The 17,035-nt window shown below is 36.3% G+C and overlaps 1 protein-coding gene across 3 annotated transcripts in view; it reads right to left on the minus strand.

Annotated features, from left to right (window-relative positions):
• Positions 1-17,035, minus strand: part of UNC80 (unc-80 homolog, NALCN channel complex subunit) — a 222,632-nt gene that overhangs the window by 116,315 nt on the left and 89,282 nt on the right. For all 3 annotated transcript variants that reach the window (XM_047085057.1, XM_047085055.1, XM_047085056.1), the window contains exons 23-25: positions 10,456-10,668; positions 6,997-7,132; positions 3,778-3,911 (exon numbers count right to left, since the gene is read on the minus strand). In XM_047085057.1, the coding sequence (XP_046941013.1) occupies positions 3,778-3,911; positions 6,997-7,132; positions 10,456-10,668 (483 nt within the window). The remainder of the gene's footprint in view (positions 1-3,777; positions 3,912-6,996; positions 7,133-10,455; positions 10,669-17,035) is intronic.

The raw sequence follows: 17,035 nt of genomic DNA on the forward strand, positions 1-17,035 counted from the left end.
GGGATTTCCTGACCCTCTCCAAGAAACAACTGTGGATAAACTAATTAACTTTTATTTTAATTATTTGTACTTCAGATTCTTTTGATTACTCTCCCAACAATTTGGGTATAACTAGGACTTCTTCAAACAGATATTTTGCACGAAAATCCCATCCATCTTAGAAAGGGTCTTATGGGGCGCCTGGGTGGCTCAGTCTGTTAAGCGTCCGACTTCGGCTCAGGTCATGATCTCGTGGTTCATGAGTTCAAGCCCCGCGTGGGGCTCTGTGCTGACAGCTCAGAGCCTGGAGGCTGTTTCTGATTCTGTGTCTCCCTCTCTCTCTCTGACCCTCCCCCGTTCATGCTCTGTCTCTCTCTGTCTCAAAAATAAATAAACGTTTAAAAAAATTAAAAAAAAAAAAAGAAAGGGTCTTATGGAAATTTCTGACAAAAAGACTTTTTTTTCTTTTTTCTTTATTTCTTTTTCTTTTTTTTTCTTTTAACTTGCTTTATTTTTAATGTTTTTAAATTTTACATCCAAATTAGTTAGCAGATAATGCAACAATGATTTCAGGAGTAGATTCCTTAGTGTCCCTTACCCATTTAGCCCATCCCCCCTCCCACAACCCCTCAGTTTGTTCTCCATATTTACGAGTCTCTTCTGTTTTGTCCCCCTCCCTGTTTTGATATTATTTTTGTTTCCCCTCCCTTATGTTCATCTGTTTTGTCTCTTAAAGTTTTCATATGAGTGAAGTCATATGATTTTTGTCTTTCCCTGACTGACTAATTTCACTTAGCATAATACCCTTCAGTCCCATCCACATAGTTGCAAATGGCAAGATTTCATTCTTTTTGATTGCCGGGTAATATTCCATTGTATATATATACCACATCTTCTTTATCCATTCATCCATTGATAGACATTTGGGCTCTTTCCATACTTTGGCTATTGTTGATAGTGCTGCTATAAACATGGGGGTGCATGTGTCCCTTTGAAACAACACACCTGTATCCCATGGATAAATGCCTAGTAGTGCAATTGCTGGGTTGTAGGGTAGTTCTATTTTTAGTTTTTTGAGGAACCTCCATACTGTTTTCCAGAGTGGCTGCACCAGCTTGTGTTCCCAGAAAAAACTTTTTTTCTTGATAGAAAGTTTATGTCCCTGATTTTCTCCCATTCTCAAGCCTCAGATTCTAGAATATCCATAGTATCTCATGTGATTATTTTACTACCTTATACTTTTGTTATTTCACATATTAGGGTGGTTGTTTTTTTTACTATTATTAAAAATGTTACTGAATTAAAAAAATTCTGAAGATCCATAAATACTCTTGCCAGAGGCATTTTGCTAAAATAATATTTTAATTTTATTTAATAATTTAATTTTAATTAATAATTTAATTTTTAACAGCTTCTGTGTTGGTAAAACAGTTTTATCATACTGGTTTCCTTATAGTAGGTTGGAAGGTAACTTGAAGGGTGTTTTTTCTTTTTGTTTACCATCAACTATTGTTAGATTAAACAGGAGAAAAATCTTCTTCCCATTTATTTTATAAAGGTCACATCTCAACATAATACATAAATCTACCTTTGACAATGAAAGTCCTAGCGTATTGAATAAAAGATCCCTGAGACCTTGTTCAGGGTGATATAGCAGTGAAAACCTTCCTCTCATTGACTGAATGACCAAAGGATCATTTAGCTTAATTTCTTGCCATTTTCTACTAGTCTGCCAGTTGGTTATACAGTAATTTTTAACAGATCTGGTTGACTTTTTAAAAATGAAACTTGTTATAATGACAAGGGACATTAAACTATAGCTTTGTGGAGTTGAAAGGGAGAACAAAAATAACTGAGTCAGACTTTAAGATTCTTATTTTCAAAAATCACAATGGATCTAAATGGGGACCAAAAAAAATTTGAAAAATGAAAAGTAGATGTACCACCATGCTTTTATGAAGGCTTCAGTATAATTAGAATGTTGAAAAAATAACACCAGTAGAGGCCTTACAGATCACATATTTCATCCCACTTGGCTTCAAGCACATGTGCTGGCCTTGATTTGATTTTACAGGGTAGTCTCAATATAATAGTCGAGGTGACATTCAGAAAATTAAAGGCCCAGGTTAATAGGAAATGAAATCAGGGCAGTAAACGTCCCTTTCTGACATTCAGATAATGTAGTTTTGCAGTCCAATGCTGGTATGTTTCTGTTGAAAACATACCTTTTACCCATAAATGTTTCCAATGTAAAAATATCCATTTTATGTTTCCAAGTGTGAGGAAACAGGTCTTCCAGACATTGGAGAACCAGAGGTAGAGGCAGCGCTCAGGGATAATAGCATGGATTCTTTTGTTTTCTCCCAGGGATTGGGGTATGGTCTTGTTCATGCCGAGTCTGGTCAAAAAAGCAGGACTGCTGGTGGAGTGTAAAATTGGCTAACGTAGAAGCACATGGATCGTGTAACAATTTTTCTGGTAGAGTAGTCTAAGTCTTGTGTAAAAAAAATAAATAAATAAGAGAATTTGTCTGGTTTCTCAGCTCTGGCTGGGCGGTGCCTGTAATAAAAGAACCACTGGAAACTTGGTGCCTATTAGAGGATTAAGAGCCAAGGAAAATCGGCTCTGACGTGTGCCCATCTCACATACTCTGTGAAGACTCCTGGTCCTTGCAGAGTGTTGGTATACTCTGCTAAACAAATCAGGCCCCAGCGGTACAGGAGTATGATGTGTGTGCATGTGTGTGCATGTGGGTATGTGTGTGCACGCGTGCATGTGTGTGTGTGTGTGTGTGTGTGTGTGTGTGTGTGTGTGTACAGTCTTCTTCTGCCCATCCAGATCCATAAGAAGTACTGTAGTAATAAAAGTGTATGTTTAGAGATGTCTACGTGCTAAATACTTAAATAAAATTTTTTCCCCATAACTTAAATGAGAAAACTCATTGGAAGCACATTTCCACAAGGATTTATGAGCAGTTAGATTTTTATGACAGAAAGATTCTGCCAGTGATTTCTGGAGAATGCTGGTCATAAAACTCCTCATAGTTTGCAGAGTAAAGGAACTTAAAGTCTTGTGAAAGAAGATTCAAAATGAAGTCAGCATTGCTAAGACAGTCACTCAAAATAGAGGACAGAGGATATTGAGGAAGTAAGGCCTGTGTATGTGTTCTGTTTTAGTCTCCACAACACCATGAAGTTTTTACTTTTGTCAATTGCCATTTGTCAACTGCAACTCCACCACCTCCTGGTACACACCCTTCTCCTTTGGATTAAAATAGAGATAATGTAACACCTGTTAGCTAAATAGCCAATCCTGTAGTAGATAGCTTCAACTCGGCCAGCACCAATCATTACGTCTTTTAAAACAAGTTTTGTAACCTTGTGGTTTTTGCCTTTATAAGCCCACTCACGATTCCAGTTTGGAAAACACATTCCATTTCCGTAGACCCTGTGTCTTCCAGATGCAGTCTCTACAGCCTCAAAGGAATGCTTTTGTTGCTTTATAGCCTCTTCTTGTATTAGACATTCCCAGCATAACTGACAGCGATCAGTACAATGTTGGACCCAGTGGTGTTATCTTCAGTGATTTCAAGGTCAATTTCAGAGTTATTACCCTTATTTTTTGTAATAGAAAAAAAGATTTTTTTCTTTTTATATATGAAAAATCCCTTGGTTGAATTTTTAAGTTATATGATACATTTGGCCATTGAGCATTTGAGGAAATTGTGGTTACTCAAAACCTAGCCACATGTCTGGCCTCTCCAAGTAACCTGATTATTAACACACATGCTTGACTTACCACCAGAGGCTCAGTGCGTGGTCTGGGCAGGCAAGAAAAGGTTTCTCGAAGGAAGGTGGTAATCTCCAGGAGAAGCTGGCACGCCGCCATCTTCAAGGCAAAGGGGCAGCCACATTTAGAGGGGTTCACAGTACCTATGGAATGAAAGAGTTCCTTCCTAAATAAACAAATCAATAAAACATACACAGAGGCACGGTTTGATGGACAAAGCTACACATGTGTAAAATCAAATTGCAAATGAGAATGTCACCTATACATGTCCAAAATGAAATTGCATATGAGAATGTTACCTATACATGTTCAATTTACCTATTCCTTTTAGCATGATCTATGCATTACCATATACCTCTCTCTTCCTCCATTTTGTAATTCTATAATTAGTATTGTTTAGTATTAAGATATCAATCAATATGAACTAAATTATTTTCCTTAAGACTCATAGCATAACATAACACAGTCCACTAAACTAGAAAGCCTTTTAACAAAAACAGAAATGGAAAACAGTCTTGCAAGATTTTCACATTGCTAATTTAGTCAGATTTAGACTGTGTACAGGGTAGTGAACTACTTTTGGGACTACACAAATCTCACCACCTTATTTTGTGAGAGACATCTATCTTGAGGGCAGTGATGTTGCTTCCAATTTAGCCCAGATGTGTTTCTGCAGCATAGACAAGACATACTTGGTCACTTGTATCATATACTTTATACAAATTGGCCTATCATATTAAAGCATAGCTACACTAGAAGTATAAAAATATTCTCTTTTATTCTGAAGAATATCAGTCTTTGGATGAGTAAAATGTTGCCTCCATCATAGATCTAACAATGGATTTTACTATAGAGGCAGATAATGGCCAAGGTGACACCATAGAGATTTTTAAAATTCTTAGGATTGGTTCTCAGATACATGTCGTCACTAATCCTACAGAAATATACTGATTATTTATCAACATTCAGAAAAGAAGACCAAAGTAATGTCAAGTTCTCCCTCTCATAAAAGAAAGAAAATAGTTATCTGTTTGAATCAAGGCATCAAGCAATCACAACTACAGATCAATATTCCTAAATATCTTTCTAAAAGATTTCCTGTGTATTAGGCTTTCTTAATTGAATAGCATGTATATATTATGGCTTAGCTGAGAGAGGGTGGAAATGATGTTCTTCTGAAGATATGTGATTTCCTCATGAAAACCATTACTTTTTCTCCAGAGATAGTATGTGGCTGGAAACACTGCCTCTTGTTAAGAACGGAAGAGACAAAGTCCTCTGGAATTTCTAGATGGATATTTTCTGGAGCCATAATTATCTTTTATTTTACTTACTAATTTTTTTAAGTTTATTTATTTATTTTGTGAGAGAGGGAGAGTGCATGTGGGCTAGTAGAAGAGGGGCAGAGAGAGAGGGAGAAAGAGAATCCCAAGCAGGCTCATGCTATCCGCACAGAGTCTGACACGGGGCTTGATCTCACAAACCATGAGCTCATGACCTGAGACAAGGTCAAGAGTCAGACACTTAACGACTGAGCCACCCAGGTACTCGAGCCATAATTACCTTTTAAGTGCAAGATGAGCTATGTACTGACAAGAAAGCAGAACTAAACCAGACATTTCAATCTTCTCTTCAATGGAGGCTACATAAGCCTAGACTAAATTGTTTGGATGCGCAATAGTTTTTAAAAAATGATCGAACACTACATATTCAGTATAAACTTCTGGATCTTGTCCTGAGATTTATCATCCATATTCTTCTTGTCAATCCTGTAAACAGTGAACTTGGTCTTAGTCCAGGCCCTCTTGCAACTATCATCTGAAATGTTTTGTTAAAATGAACAATGATTGAGTCCTACATGCTCTCATCAAAAACCCAAGTACCAGGCATAACATATTGGTAAACGACACTTATGTGGTCTCATGGAGATTAAAGCTCATTTTGGGCTGTGAGGATATATCCATCTAATGGTGCTTTAGCTCATCTGTGTCCTGAAGGATGCTTAGGAGATCCAGGGCAGTTTGGAGATGTCTTCTGGTGGGTCTTCACTAGGTTCTGTGATTGCTGGGTAGTCCTCAAGTGCTCTTAAGGCCAGACCCAATTCTATTCTCCATTCAATTATCCAAAGGCATTCAAGGATAGTCTAGACTCCTGTGAACTTGAGGGAATCTTTGGGGGCCAATGTTCACTTGGTAGGCTGAAATACTGATATCAGAATTTGGTATTTTGTTAGCAGCTAAGTCAAGAAAATTTGCTCTGATGTGGTAAAGGATGAGAAAGTGCAAAATGATGAAAAAAATTGCAAAAAAAAATCATTGGTATGAAAGTGGAAAAGAAGACAATAAATTTTCTTTGATTATTATTTAATTATGCTCAATATTACACCCAGCCATCCTTTTACACTTTAAGACTAGAAAGATGAAGTCATCTTGGCGTTGCTTAACTGACAACAGTCTTTAACATATAATCAGGGAGTCTGAATTTCAAACCACTGGGGAAAGGCAAGAGGAAGAGGTATTATTGTCTTCATCAGATAATGTCACCAATTCCATAACTATTTAGGAATTTTATTTAGGTAGTAGTACACATACACAACAAGCTTGTATGGTATACAACACACGTATGCACAAAATGGTGTTGAAGAGGAGTGTACAGGAATCTCTTTGTCTATGGTGGGACTCACTTCTAATTTTAACAAAGAAGTACAGTACAGCAGACATTCACACTTCTAAAAATCTGAATTGTTTAATATTTCAAATTCATCTTAAAAACTATAATCAAATAATTCACTATTTTAATGATTTGGGAAGCATTTCATGTTCAATTTTATTTGGTCCATTTTTTTTTAATCTCCAAGAGCAATAACAAAATGCAAAACCTGAGTGAACCTCTTCTGGGTCAGTAATTTTCCACAACTATATTTTCTCAGAGAGGCCTAATACTAACCCTTGTATAATAGTAAGAGTCACAGACTACAAAGCATTGGATGTTCTGTATTGGCTGCAACTCCTTGTGTCTGTCTATGGTCTTCTCTTTTTGGTTCTTGCCCTCTCTTTGTGTGGCTTTATGCACATGCGTTACATCCATGCACAGGGAATCAGGGAAAAGGAGCAGTGGGGAGAGATGGGAAGGTGGTAAGAATATGAAAGAGGAAAGAGAAATATTAAGTGCTCCTAAAGCAAAGATTCTTACAAGCAGGGGTTCTTGTAGTAAAGGGAGTCTCCTTACTGTCATCTAAAAAGTCTTCCTCCTCATCCTCCTTTCTCAGTCTCCTCTTGGTTTCCTCATCATAAATGAGACCCAGAAGGTTGGCGGGGCTTTCACTTTCCCCATGGCACAGCTCATTCAACCGGATGCCAATTGCCTAGCATGGGAGAAAAAGAGTGAAACAGCACAAAGCATGTCAGACTGAAAAATAGGCTTTCACATTACAGAGGCCATAAGCAACTGTTAATGGGAAGGTATATATCATCTAGTAGGGCATATTAAACAAAGAGATTGACACTGATACATAAGCCTCCTCTATATGCCAATGTGCTGTACTCACCATGTTTCTTTATGTAGAAACCCAGGGGTGGATGGCATTGACACTATCTCCAAGGTCATTTAGTCTGAAGACTTGTAGGAACTGGAACAAAACCTTTGTGTTCTCATACAAATTTTTTTTTCTGAATATATTTCCACTTACTTGAAGGACATTTATTTCATAGGTCTCATATAAGGGAGTGCAAAGTTGTTTTTAATGGAGGATTTTGTTGTAGTAAAAAAATAAGAACTCTCAGTTCCTCAGAGTGCTTCTGATTATGCTATTTTATGAGAATGTCACTGCCATGCTAATGAGTTTGGAGGTTGGCAAGAATTCTAGTACAGCAATTTTATTTATATCTAGCATTATGTACAAAGTAATGTCTTTTTTATAGACTTTGTTCTCCCACTCCATGATAGTCTATGAATGAGTAAGAGACACTAACTATTCCTTTGGTAGAGTATCCAACATCAACATGGAACCAATACCTGCTATCTGTTCTTCTGAATCATCATGCACTATTGTCTGATTTGCCAAAAGGAATTTTCCACAAGAAGAGACAAAATACACCACCTCTATCTAATTCTTTTTATGTTCCAATTACATACTGTGTACAATAAAAGACACTTGCTTAGGAAGGAGAGTCAAAAGCTAAAATGAGCACTGAACTTGGGGTTTGACAGTCTATGCATTCACAGGTATAAATTCCAACTAATTTTCTTCTTCCTTCTGGTATTACTTCTTTCAAATATTCAGAAAGGTTGCTAAATTCTGGGCATGCAAGAAATTAGACAAAGTACTACAAATTGATGAGGATACGTCCAAAACTCTTTAAATAAAAACACAAGTCGTTTGAATGTCTTGACTATCTGGAAAGAAAAAGCTCTCCTTAAACTCTGGAATTAAGTGACAAGTAACAAAAACTATATCAATGAGAAGGAAAGCATTGTAAAAAGGTGTCATGGCATCCTAAAAGTTTAGTCACTAACCTGAGAAGTTTTAAGCAAACAAAGAAAAACATTAAAAATAAAAACCACTACCTCAACAAAAAGCCTTGTCCTGATGCCACTATTTGGAGATCCTCTCTAAAGAAGGAGACATGCAATTATGAGTCTGGAATGGAGCCAACAAACTTAATGGTGAAATTCAAAGGGGGAAAAAATCTACATGGATCTTTCCAGGATGTTGACACTAAACAATTTAAGTTAAATCCACAATTCAGAAAGCTTAAAGAGTTGCTCAGAAAATGAACTTGCCTTGGATAACACTAAATGTCTAAATAATAATTTAGAGCTCTTTGTCTCTTCCAAGGCTAGAAAAATGCCTTAGGGATAGGTTTGTTCCTTTTTTTTCATCAAATATTTGTTAAGTGAGGTAATTTGTTAGGTAGTAAATAAAACATAGAGTTGAATAAATTGTTACAGTATGCCAGTATCTTTGCTGAATGTGCCCTAGTAGATTACAAGCCTTCATCTAGAAGGGTCACTGTTTGGCAACTGGGAAGGTGAGGGAGGTTGAAAGACTTGCTGAAGGTTGTTCAGCAAGCCATGGTCTGAGATCCAAACATAGGGTATCTGTCTTTTGCTCTTCCCCTCAAGGAGCTTACAGTCTCCTGGGGGAGGCAACAACACATCAAAATAACACATTAACTGATGAAAGAGACAAAAAGTATTTTATTAGTTCAGGGGATGGACAGATTAGATTCAGTTCAGAGACTCATACAGTGTCTCTTTTCTGTAGATTGCTGTAGATGTTGAAGAATTGGTGTTTGGGCTAATGGAGAAGAAGAGGAGTGGATACTCCAGGTAGGGAGTTCCAAAAGATCTGTCAAGGAAGTGCACAGATCTGTTCAGAGACTGACAAGTAAGCCACTTGGCTGAAGCACAATTTTGTGAGAGAGAAACATGTGCAGGAAGGCTGGGAGGGTAGATTGGGCCTAGATCTATAGTTCTTGAAGCTGAACCTCATTTTGTATTCTGAAGAATGATGAAAGGCAATGTGTGAATGGGGGAGAACCCTTACTCTTTTGAGAGACTCTGTGTTAACTGCCTAGAAATGCACAAACCGTGTATCCTGCTTTCAGAAATTAATGTAATAACTTATTATTACTGAACACCTGTTAGACACAAAGGATTGAGATAAATGTTCTTTTAGATACATTAGGTCATTTGACTTCATCATCCATAATCTTGCTGTAGTTTGAATAAAGGCTGTGGAGAGAGCAGTGATGTCAGGCTAAGCAATTTGGGTTTTATCCCAAGGGAAAAGGAAGGCCACTGAAGCATTGTAAGTTGGTAAGAAACACAATCTGATTTGCATTTTAGCCTAATCACTGTGAGAGCAGTTTGGAGAATGAATTAGAGAGGGTAAATCTGGAAGCCGGGAGATAAGTATGAATGTTCTGCTTTCAGATGGGCTCTGCCATTTGGAGATCATTTTGTTGGCAGTGTGTAGAATGGGTCAGATGAGGGGAGATTGTGGGAAGAAGACCAAATCAGAAAATATTTTAGCCATCCAGATGAAAAAGAACAAAGATGTGACCTAAAAGGACATCAGTGACATGGAAGAGGTGGAATCAATAAGGGAAGGAAGGATGGAATATGTTCAAAGGCTGTCATCTTAGATAAATGGTGTTACCATTTATAAGAATAGAAAGTTCAGGAAAGGTTGCAGATGAGGGTGTATTTATATTGGAAGAAGAGTTTTATTTTGGTCAGATTGTGTTTCAGGGTATTGAGTGAATGCTTCCAGAGTACAGTTGGTAATGCTGGCCTGGGATCTGAACAGTGCTATGGATAGAGAAGTCTATGCTACTGGCATATAGGTTACAGTTAAAAATACAGGAATAAATGTACTCCTGGGGGAGGTTATGCAGGAAAAAACTACAATAAATTCTGGGAATGTCTATATTTATAGGGGGGAAGGAGGCAGGGGACCAAGGAAGGAGACAGGAAATAATGTCTAACTTCATAGATTTATTGAGAACATTAAATGAATTAAGTTTATCTTCCCCTAAAATGTTTTTTTTTCAGTGCATGGTACATAACAGATACTCAATAAATTGTCTCACAAACAAACAAACAAACAAACAAACAAAAACATAGAACTTCTTCACTTCACCCAAGCACCTGAATTTTTATATAAGAAAATCGTAAGCTCACGTCTCCCCATTGGTAGAAGAGCTTGGCAGCATTCCACTGTAGCTTCTGGTTCCGTTTGTTGCCCACAATGGGAGAGCGTCCCCTGGAAAGGCCTTTCTTCGTGATATTCACATGATGCCCTTTCATCCACTCTGGCCAGTTGCCGCGGTTGCAGCGGTGAACAAAACGGGCACATTCCAGAAACAGAGCTGCTCTGGCTACCACAGGAGCTTCCTGAGGACGGTTGTGGAGGAAAGAATGATGTCGGATTAATGAGCAATAGGCCGACCTTAAAGGGAATTACTAAGTACTCTTAGTTTATTTTAGTCTTCATGTCTTGATTTAGGTTAGTCATATTTCCCAGAGTGCAGACTGGTAGTAGCATGGTTAACAGTAGTGGGAATTCTGGAAAATGAATCTTTGAAGGCAAATTTGCATACTGAAGAATTAGACATTTTAAGTAGATTTCTGTGTTTAGCTTTCCCCTTTTGAAGAATCTCAAGTAATTTTATGACTTTATCATTGCATATTTAAGAGGCAGCTGGGATTTGCATAGGAGAGTGAGATAATGTTCAAAGGAGTTTTTTAATATGAAGCTTTTGTTAAACCTAAAATTTTAACCCAAGGCAAACAAATATTCAATTTCTAGAACTAGTCTTATGTTAATCAAGGGAGTCAATAGTGATCTTGTTCCAACGATAATGTTATCTATGACCATCCACACACTCCAAAGAAGTACAACTGTTCCTGCGCATTTTGGCTAGTAAGAATTTTGGCAGTGTGTAGAATGGGTAAGATGAGGGGAGTTGATTAGATTTTGTTGAGTTAGTCTTTTGTCCCCCTTACTTTGTGATGAATAACAGATAAAATTCTGCTTAAATGGGCATGGTTTCAATTGAAAATGTTTGACAAAGAGGAAATTATTCACTTGATAAATGAAAAAAGAGCATTTATTCAAAAAAAGAGAAATATGGTTCCATCTTGTCATGTCAAGATGTGCTTAAAAAAAAAGAAAAGAAGAAACAACTTTCAGTTAATACCAAGAAACTAGTAAGGATCATCTACCTACTGAAATCTTCACAAGCTAAAATAAATAAATTAAATAAATAAATAAATAAATAAATAAATAAATAAATAAATAAAGGAACATTCCCATAGAAGGTCAACAGGTAACAAAAAGTACATACATCAACAATGTGTATATTTAACTTGAGCCAGTTTAAAAAAATACATCACAATACTGGCCATCAACTCAGAGTTACCTAATAGCCATAAGCTGATTAGTAACCAATGCTTTTCAACATTTCAAACAATAATATTCTTAATGATTCATTAATCCACAATATTAAAATAGGGGCTAATATATAGAGAGTATCAATTACATGTTGATTAGCTTTTATGAGTCGTCATTCTGAATAATAATAACAAACCTCTAGACTAGAAATAATATCCTCATTTCAATGTTTTTAAAAATGAGGCATAATTTTTCTACGATCATACAGCTGGGAAGAGGTGAACACAGGATTCAATACCAGGCCTTTCTAATGTACAAATTGTTGCTAGTTCCTCTTTGGTACCTGCATTGTCTTAATATATACACAGATAAATCTTGACAAAGATGATTTCTAGAATGTGTGTAGAAAGTCATTTTTTTTTAAATGGGGCATTAAAGTCATGTAACGTTACTCTCTAAAACACAAATATATGATCATATCATTTTCCTATTGAAAATTTATTATAGGCTCCATCCATCTCAATCATAACACGAATAAAGATACTCAACCTTTGTTATCTGGTTCATCTCCCTTTCTATCTCTGTATCAAGTACTCTACGGTCTAACTATATCGAACAGGTTACAGTCCCTTAAATATGACATCTTACACCTTTTCACATGTTGTTTCCATGATTTGTGGAGCTGTTAAGCCTTTTTCCCATCTTGTAAATTCCCACTTTTACTAATAAGTTTAGTTACTTCCTCTAAGAAGCCTTCCTTAATGTTTCTCCACTTAGGCAGAGTTGGTTACTTCATTCTTTGAATACCACAGTATCTCAAACACACTGAATGATTCTAGTAAGTTAGCCCTTTAAGCATTTTCTCATTGTCCACAACTTAAAGGAAGCCATCAAGAGTTCTGATAAGAAATATATTTATGTAGGAACTTAATATCACAAAGCATATGATGCATCGATACTACATGCAAAGTTAACCTATGCGGAAAGGTAGAGTACCAGATGAACATTAATGGTGAGAACCTATCATTAAAAAAAAAAGTGGACACTAATGATGAAAATCTATCATCCACTGCATTGGTGCCAAGATTTGGTAGTAGGTCACAGGAATAGAAAGACGAGATTGAGAGGGTCAAATGATTTTCTGCGTTAAACCTATCAGTATTGGGGTACCATAACATACATATTAAACGTCTATGCTCTTTTCTTGTATTAAATATTTATTTTACTACATATCTCAGATATGCTAATCTGTGTCTGGAAAAGGCTTGAACATCTGTCTGTAAAAATGGATGGCAGTCTGGAAGGCAAGGTGAGTCGTGTGAATTTGTTGTCAACCCATCAAATTTTGACACATTCCCAATATAAAGCAATGGGATTCATTGCTTAATGACAGGAAGACAGAACCACTGTTAGGGTGGCATTATGTTGTAAACCCTGGCTCCTACAGAATTACCAAGGTCAAAAATTAGCCTAACTCAAATGTATGGGGCAGAGGATCTTTTTATTGCCCTTAACTATTAGATGACACTGAAAAGATTAATAATAGATGAATGAAAAATCCAAATTGTGCTTTGTGGTTTTTCCTATGTACATTGGCTTGCCTCCTTCAGAAGAAGGCTTAGAAAGCTCAGGGCATTTGGAATGAAAAGCAATTTTGATTTTCTGTTCACAAAAACTAGTTATAATAAAACTCAGATATTACCAGTTATCAGCCCTAGGAAATCCTAATCTAAAGTTTGGAAATGGAATCGAGATCATTATGAAAATAATTCCCATTTACTATATAGCACAACATGAAAAGGAGGGTTGATTATTATCTGATGAATTTGATCCATGTTAACTGTAAAAGTAGGTAACTTTTGGAAATGTCACTATCTGCATTAAGGGATGAGGACATAGAGTAACTCAAACATTGCCTTTTTATTATAATCCTCATCAACCTGGTGGATGAAAGCAGACTTGAAATAGTATAGTCAAGATGACACTGAATAATACCACTTTCTGGGGGTATTGTAGTATATATCTTACTATACAGACAATTGAGGAAGTTGTTGAGGACTCTACAAAGCTAAGGACTCTACTGTGCATCCTGGTAGAAGATACTTAGCATTAAGTACTGACTTTACAACGTGTATGAAAGAGCTTTCAAGGCATTTTAGGTGGGGTGTGGCTATAGGGAATTATTTTCCTTATAAATTCCTTTCAGAGTATAGTTTAGAAAGTATTGATTTTAGGGGCAGAGTTCTAGAATACCTTGGACAAAAAGAATTCTTCCTGGACATAGAGAAGAGTCAATTTTTCCTCTTTTTGATGGAGCTTACCTCTTACAGTTCAGCGCAATCTGAAGAAGCAGCAAAAAATGGAGACATGACAGAATGGATAGGGATGGACTCACGTCACACAGAACAACAGCACAAATGGAGAAAAATGAATCAGAAGAACGCTGCATGGATGAAAACCACAGAGTATCAGAGCATAGTCAAAAGTGAACATCTAAACAAAATTTGATACCATTGGTATACCACAGAGAATTTTTACTGGTGGTCCTGAAAGAAAAGTAGGCGTATTTAAATTTCTGTCTTATTAGCATGTCTGCTAGATTACCTTTTTGTGTTTTGTAATGCCAAAGAGTAGCTTCAATTCAATTGTTGCATAACCTTATAGTCCTAGACAAGGCAGGAACCAATTTTAACTGGGAAGATTAGATTAACCTAAAATATTCAGTGAAATCTTATGGAATTTATAAGTTTGAAGGTCAAAAATAGTTGAATACTAACAATTTCACGTGGTTCACTCTTATATAAGGTGTTCTCTGCAATGACTACAAAGCTATTTAGTTAGAGCTACAAAATGTCATAAGAATGTCATTATGCAGCACGGATTTCTCTAACATTCTATGACTAGAAAACTTCAAGGGTTGGCTGCTTCTCCTTGACTTCCTTTGTCACTTTTCCTGCATTTTATAAGATCATTATGTATATTGAATGTTTCCTTTATGAAAGTGAAGGAGAGAATTGGAACACTAATTCAAGCAGCTGTGCTTTATTTTGCCTGGGGACTTAGAAAATATTGTTACCAAGATACGATGGTTAATTGAAGGTTATAATTGCAATACATTTCTTTCCCTGAAGGACTATATCTAAACTTATTATGTGAGAAGAAACCTAACTGATTCTGAAAACTCATATAAAAAACACTGGACAGGAACTAACTGTTTTAAAAGACTGAATATTTTATGTTGGCCCCTGGGGAATTACATAATATTTTTATTGCCTTACAATAAAATATAAAGCTCTTGCTGGCATAGGGTACCTATTTATTTAAAACCAATGGGAATAAGCAGTTATTGTGGGTCCTAATGTGCATTGGAACCTCGTTTGCTAGAGGATATGTGCTTGTGAGTCAGTATTTATTACTTAGCCTATATTGAATTCTCTGCCTGACTGAGATCAGTAAGTAACTGACAGGCTGTCTCTGCCCTTGCTCATTTCCACAGTAGCTGTGGGCAACTGAAATCATTTGGTTATCAGGCTAGAGGCAGGCATTATATTTTAGTACATGGTCTAGATGGCTAGTCATTTTAACAGTTACTCATATCACACTAAAATTTTGGGTATTATAAAAACTAAATAAAGTCTTCTGTTTCTGACAATCTGATGGATTACGTGTAGAAACAAACTTCCTTTGGTTTAGACTTCTAGAAATACTGGATAAAATATCCCCCAAAGTTTTCATTTTGTCTTTCTTTTGTTTCTAACATGAGATGATAGACTGCTGGAGAGAAGAAATTACAAGAAAGTATTATTTTGGGTGGGGGAAAGAAAGGGGTGAGAGCAAGCATAGGAATAATTACCCTGAGGGTTCCTACTGACTGTGGAGAGGCCAGACCCTGGGTTTTCAATGGGCCATGAGTTAAATGTCTGGGCCCAAGCAGAGTGGGAGGTCAGTTCATTAATTCCTACATAAAGCCAAGATCCCAGGTGTGACTTATGTTCAGTGAATGACTAAGAAAAAGATCTACCCTGCAGAAGTAGGTTTGCCTGAAAAGACTTGGCTCTGGCTCTGGGTAAAACAGAAATAAACAGACAAACAAAAAACAAAACAAAAAAGATTCTTTTATGAGAACTCCTAATCAAAATCCCATGTTTTTGTATAAGTTTGGACTAGAATGGGTATGACTTCCATGCTCCTTGACCACTTAAAAGATCATTTAAAAATAATCTTAGGTTAGTGCTGCTTCCATGCCTGAGAAAGGAAATGGAAATCCTCTCTGGAGGAATATTTTACATCAGTACTTCTCAAATCTTCAGACTTAAGTGTGAATAAGAGTCACTGGGGAATATAGACAAAAATAGACTTTTTTGGTCCCATCCCAAAGATTCTGATTCAGGAGATATATTGAGGGCCCGAAAATTTGCATTTCAAACATGTGCACAGATGATGCTGATATTGCTGATCTGCTAAATAACACTGCTTTTAATACAGGTCTTAAAGAATTCTCACAGATAAAATCTCAAGAAGTTAAGTTCACATAACAAATACATTTAAAAATCTACCGTAAGAGCAGAAACAACAAAGTATAGAATCAAACTCACAAAGACAGGAGTTATTGGAATTGTACGGTATCAGATACATCTAAAGATTAATGTGGATATTGAAATGTATGATGAAGAAATAGGTTATCAAAGTTGACCCGGTAGTTTTAAAACAAGGATCAAATAAAACTTCTACAAATAAAAAGTAGTACTCGAAATTTCAAACTCAATGTATAGATTAAAAGACAGATTAGATCAAATGTTCTCAACTTTAGCACTATCACCATTTGGGCCAGATAATTCTTTCTTTACGGAGGGTGCACTATGTATTAGGAGATGTTTGTCAGCATTTTTGTTATCTACCCACGAGATTCGAGTAGCAACCACCAGGTTGTGACAATAAAAAATTCTTCCAGACATTGTCAAGTGTCCCTTGTTGGGTAAAATTTCTTGCGGCTTAGAACCATGGGATTAGACAAAGTTGAAAAGAGAAAATGTGAAATGGAAGACATATCTCAGCAATGTACTCAGGATATAGATTGAAAGAAACAAAGAAATGAAAAATATGAAAGAGAAATTGTCAAAAACAGAGGATAAAACAATAAGATCTATCATATACCTTTTTAATTCATAGAACTAAAGATTAGATAAAATGTGAAAGATAGAAGTTTTGAAGAGATAATAATTGAACAATTTGCAGAACATATATAATATGCCAAGTACATGATTCAGGGGCTTTATGAACCTAAAGTAAGAAAAATGAGCTAGAAACATCTTAGTGAAACTGCGAAATATCAACAATGAAAAGAAAGTGTTAAAAGCAATTAAGGGA

The sequence above is a fragment of the Lynx rufus genome, unplaced genomic scaffold, assembly GCF_022079265.1.
Source record: "Lynx rufus isolate CCGP_SWC_20201006 ecotype Redwood Valley unplaced genomic scaffold, mLynRuf1.p SCAF_2, whole genome shotgun sequence".
Lineage (NCBI taxonomy): Eukaryota > Metazoa > Chordata > Mammalia > Carnivora > Felidae > Lynx > Lynx rufus.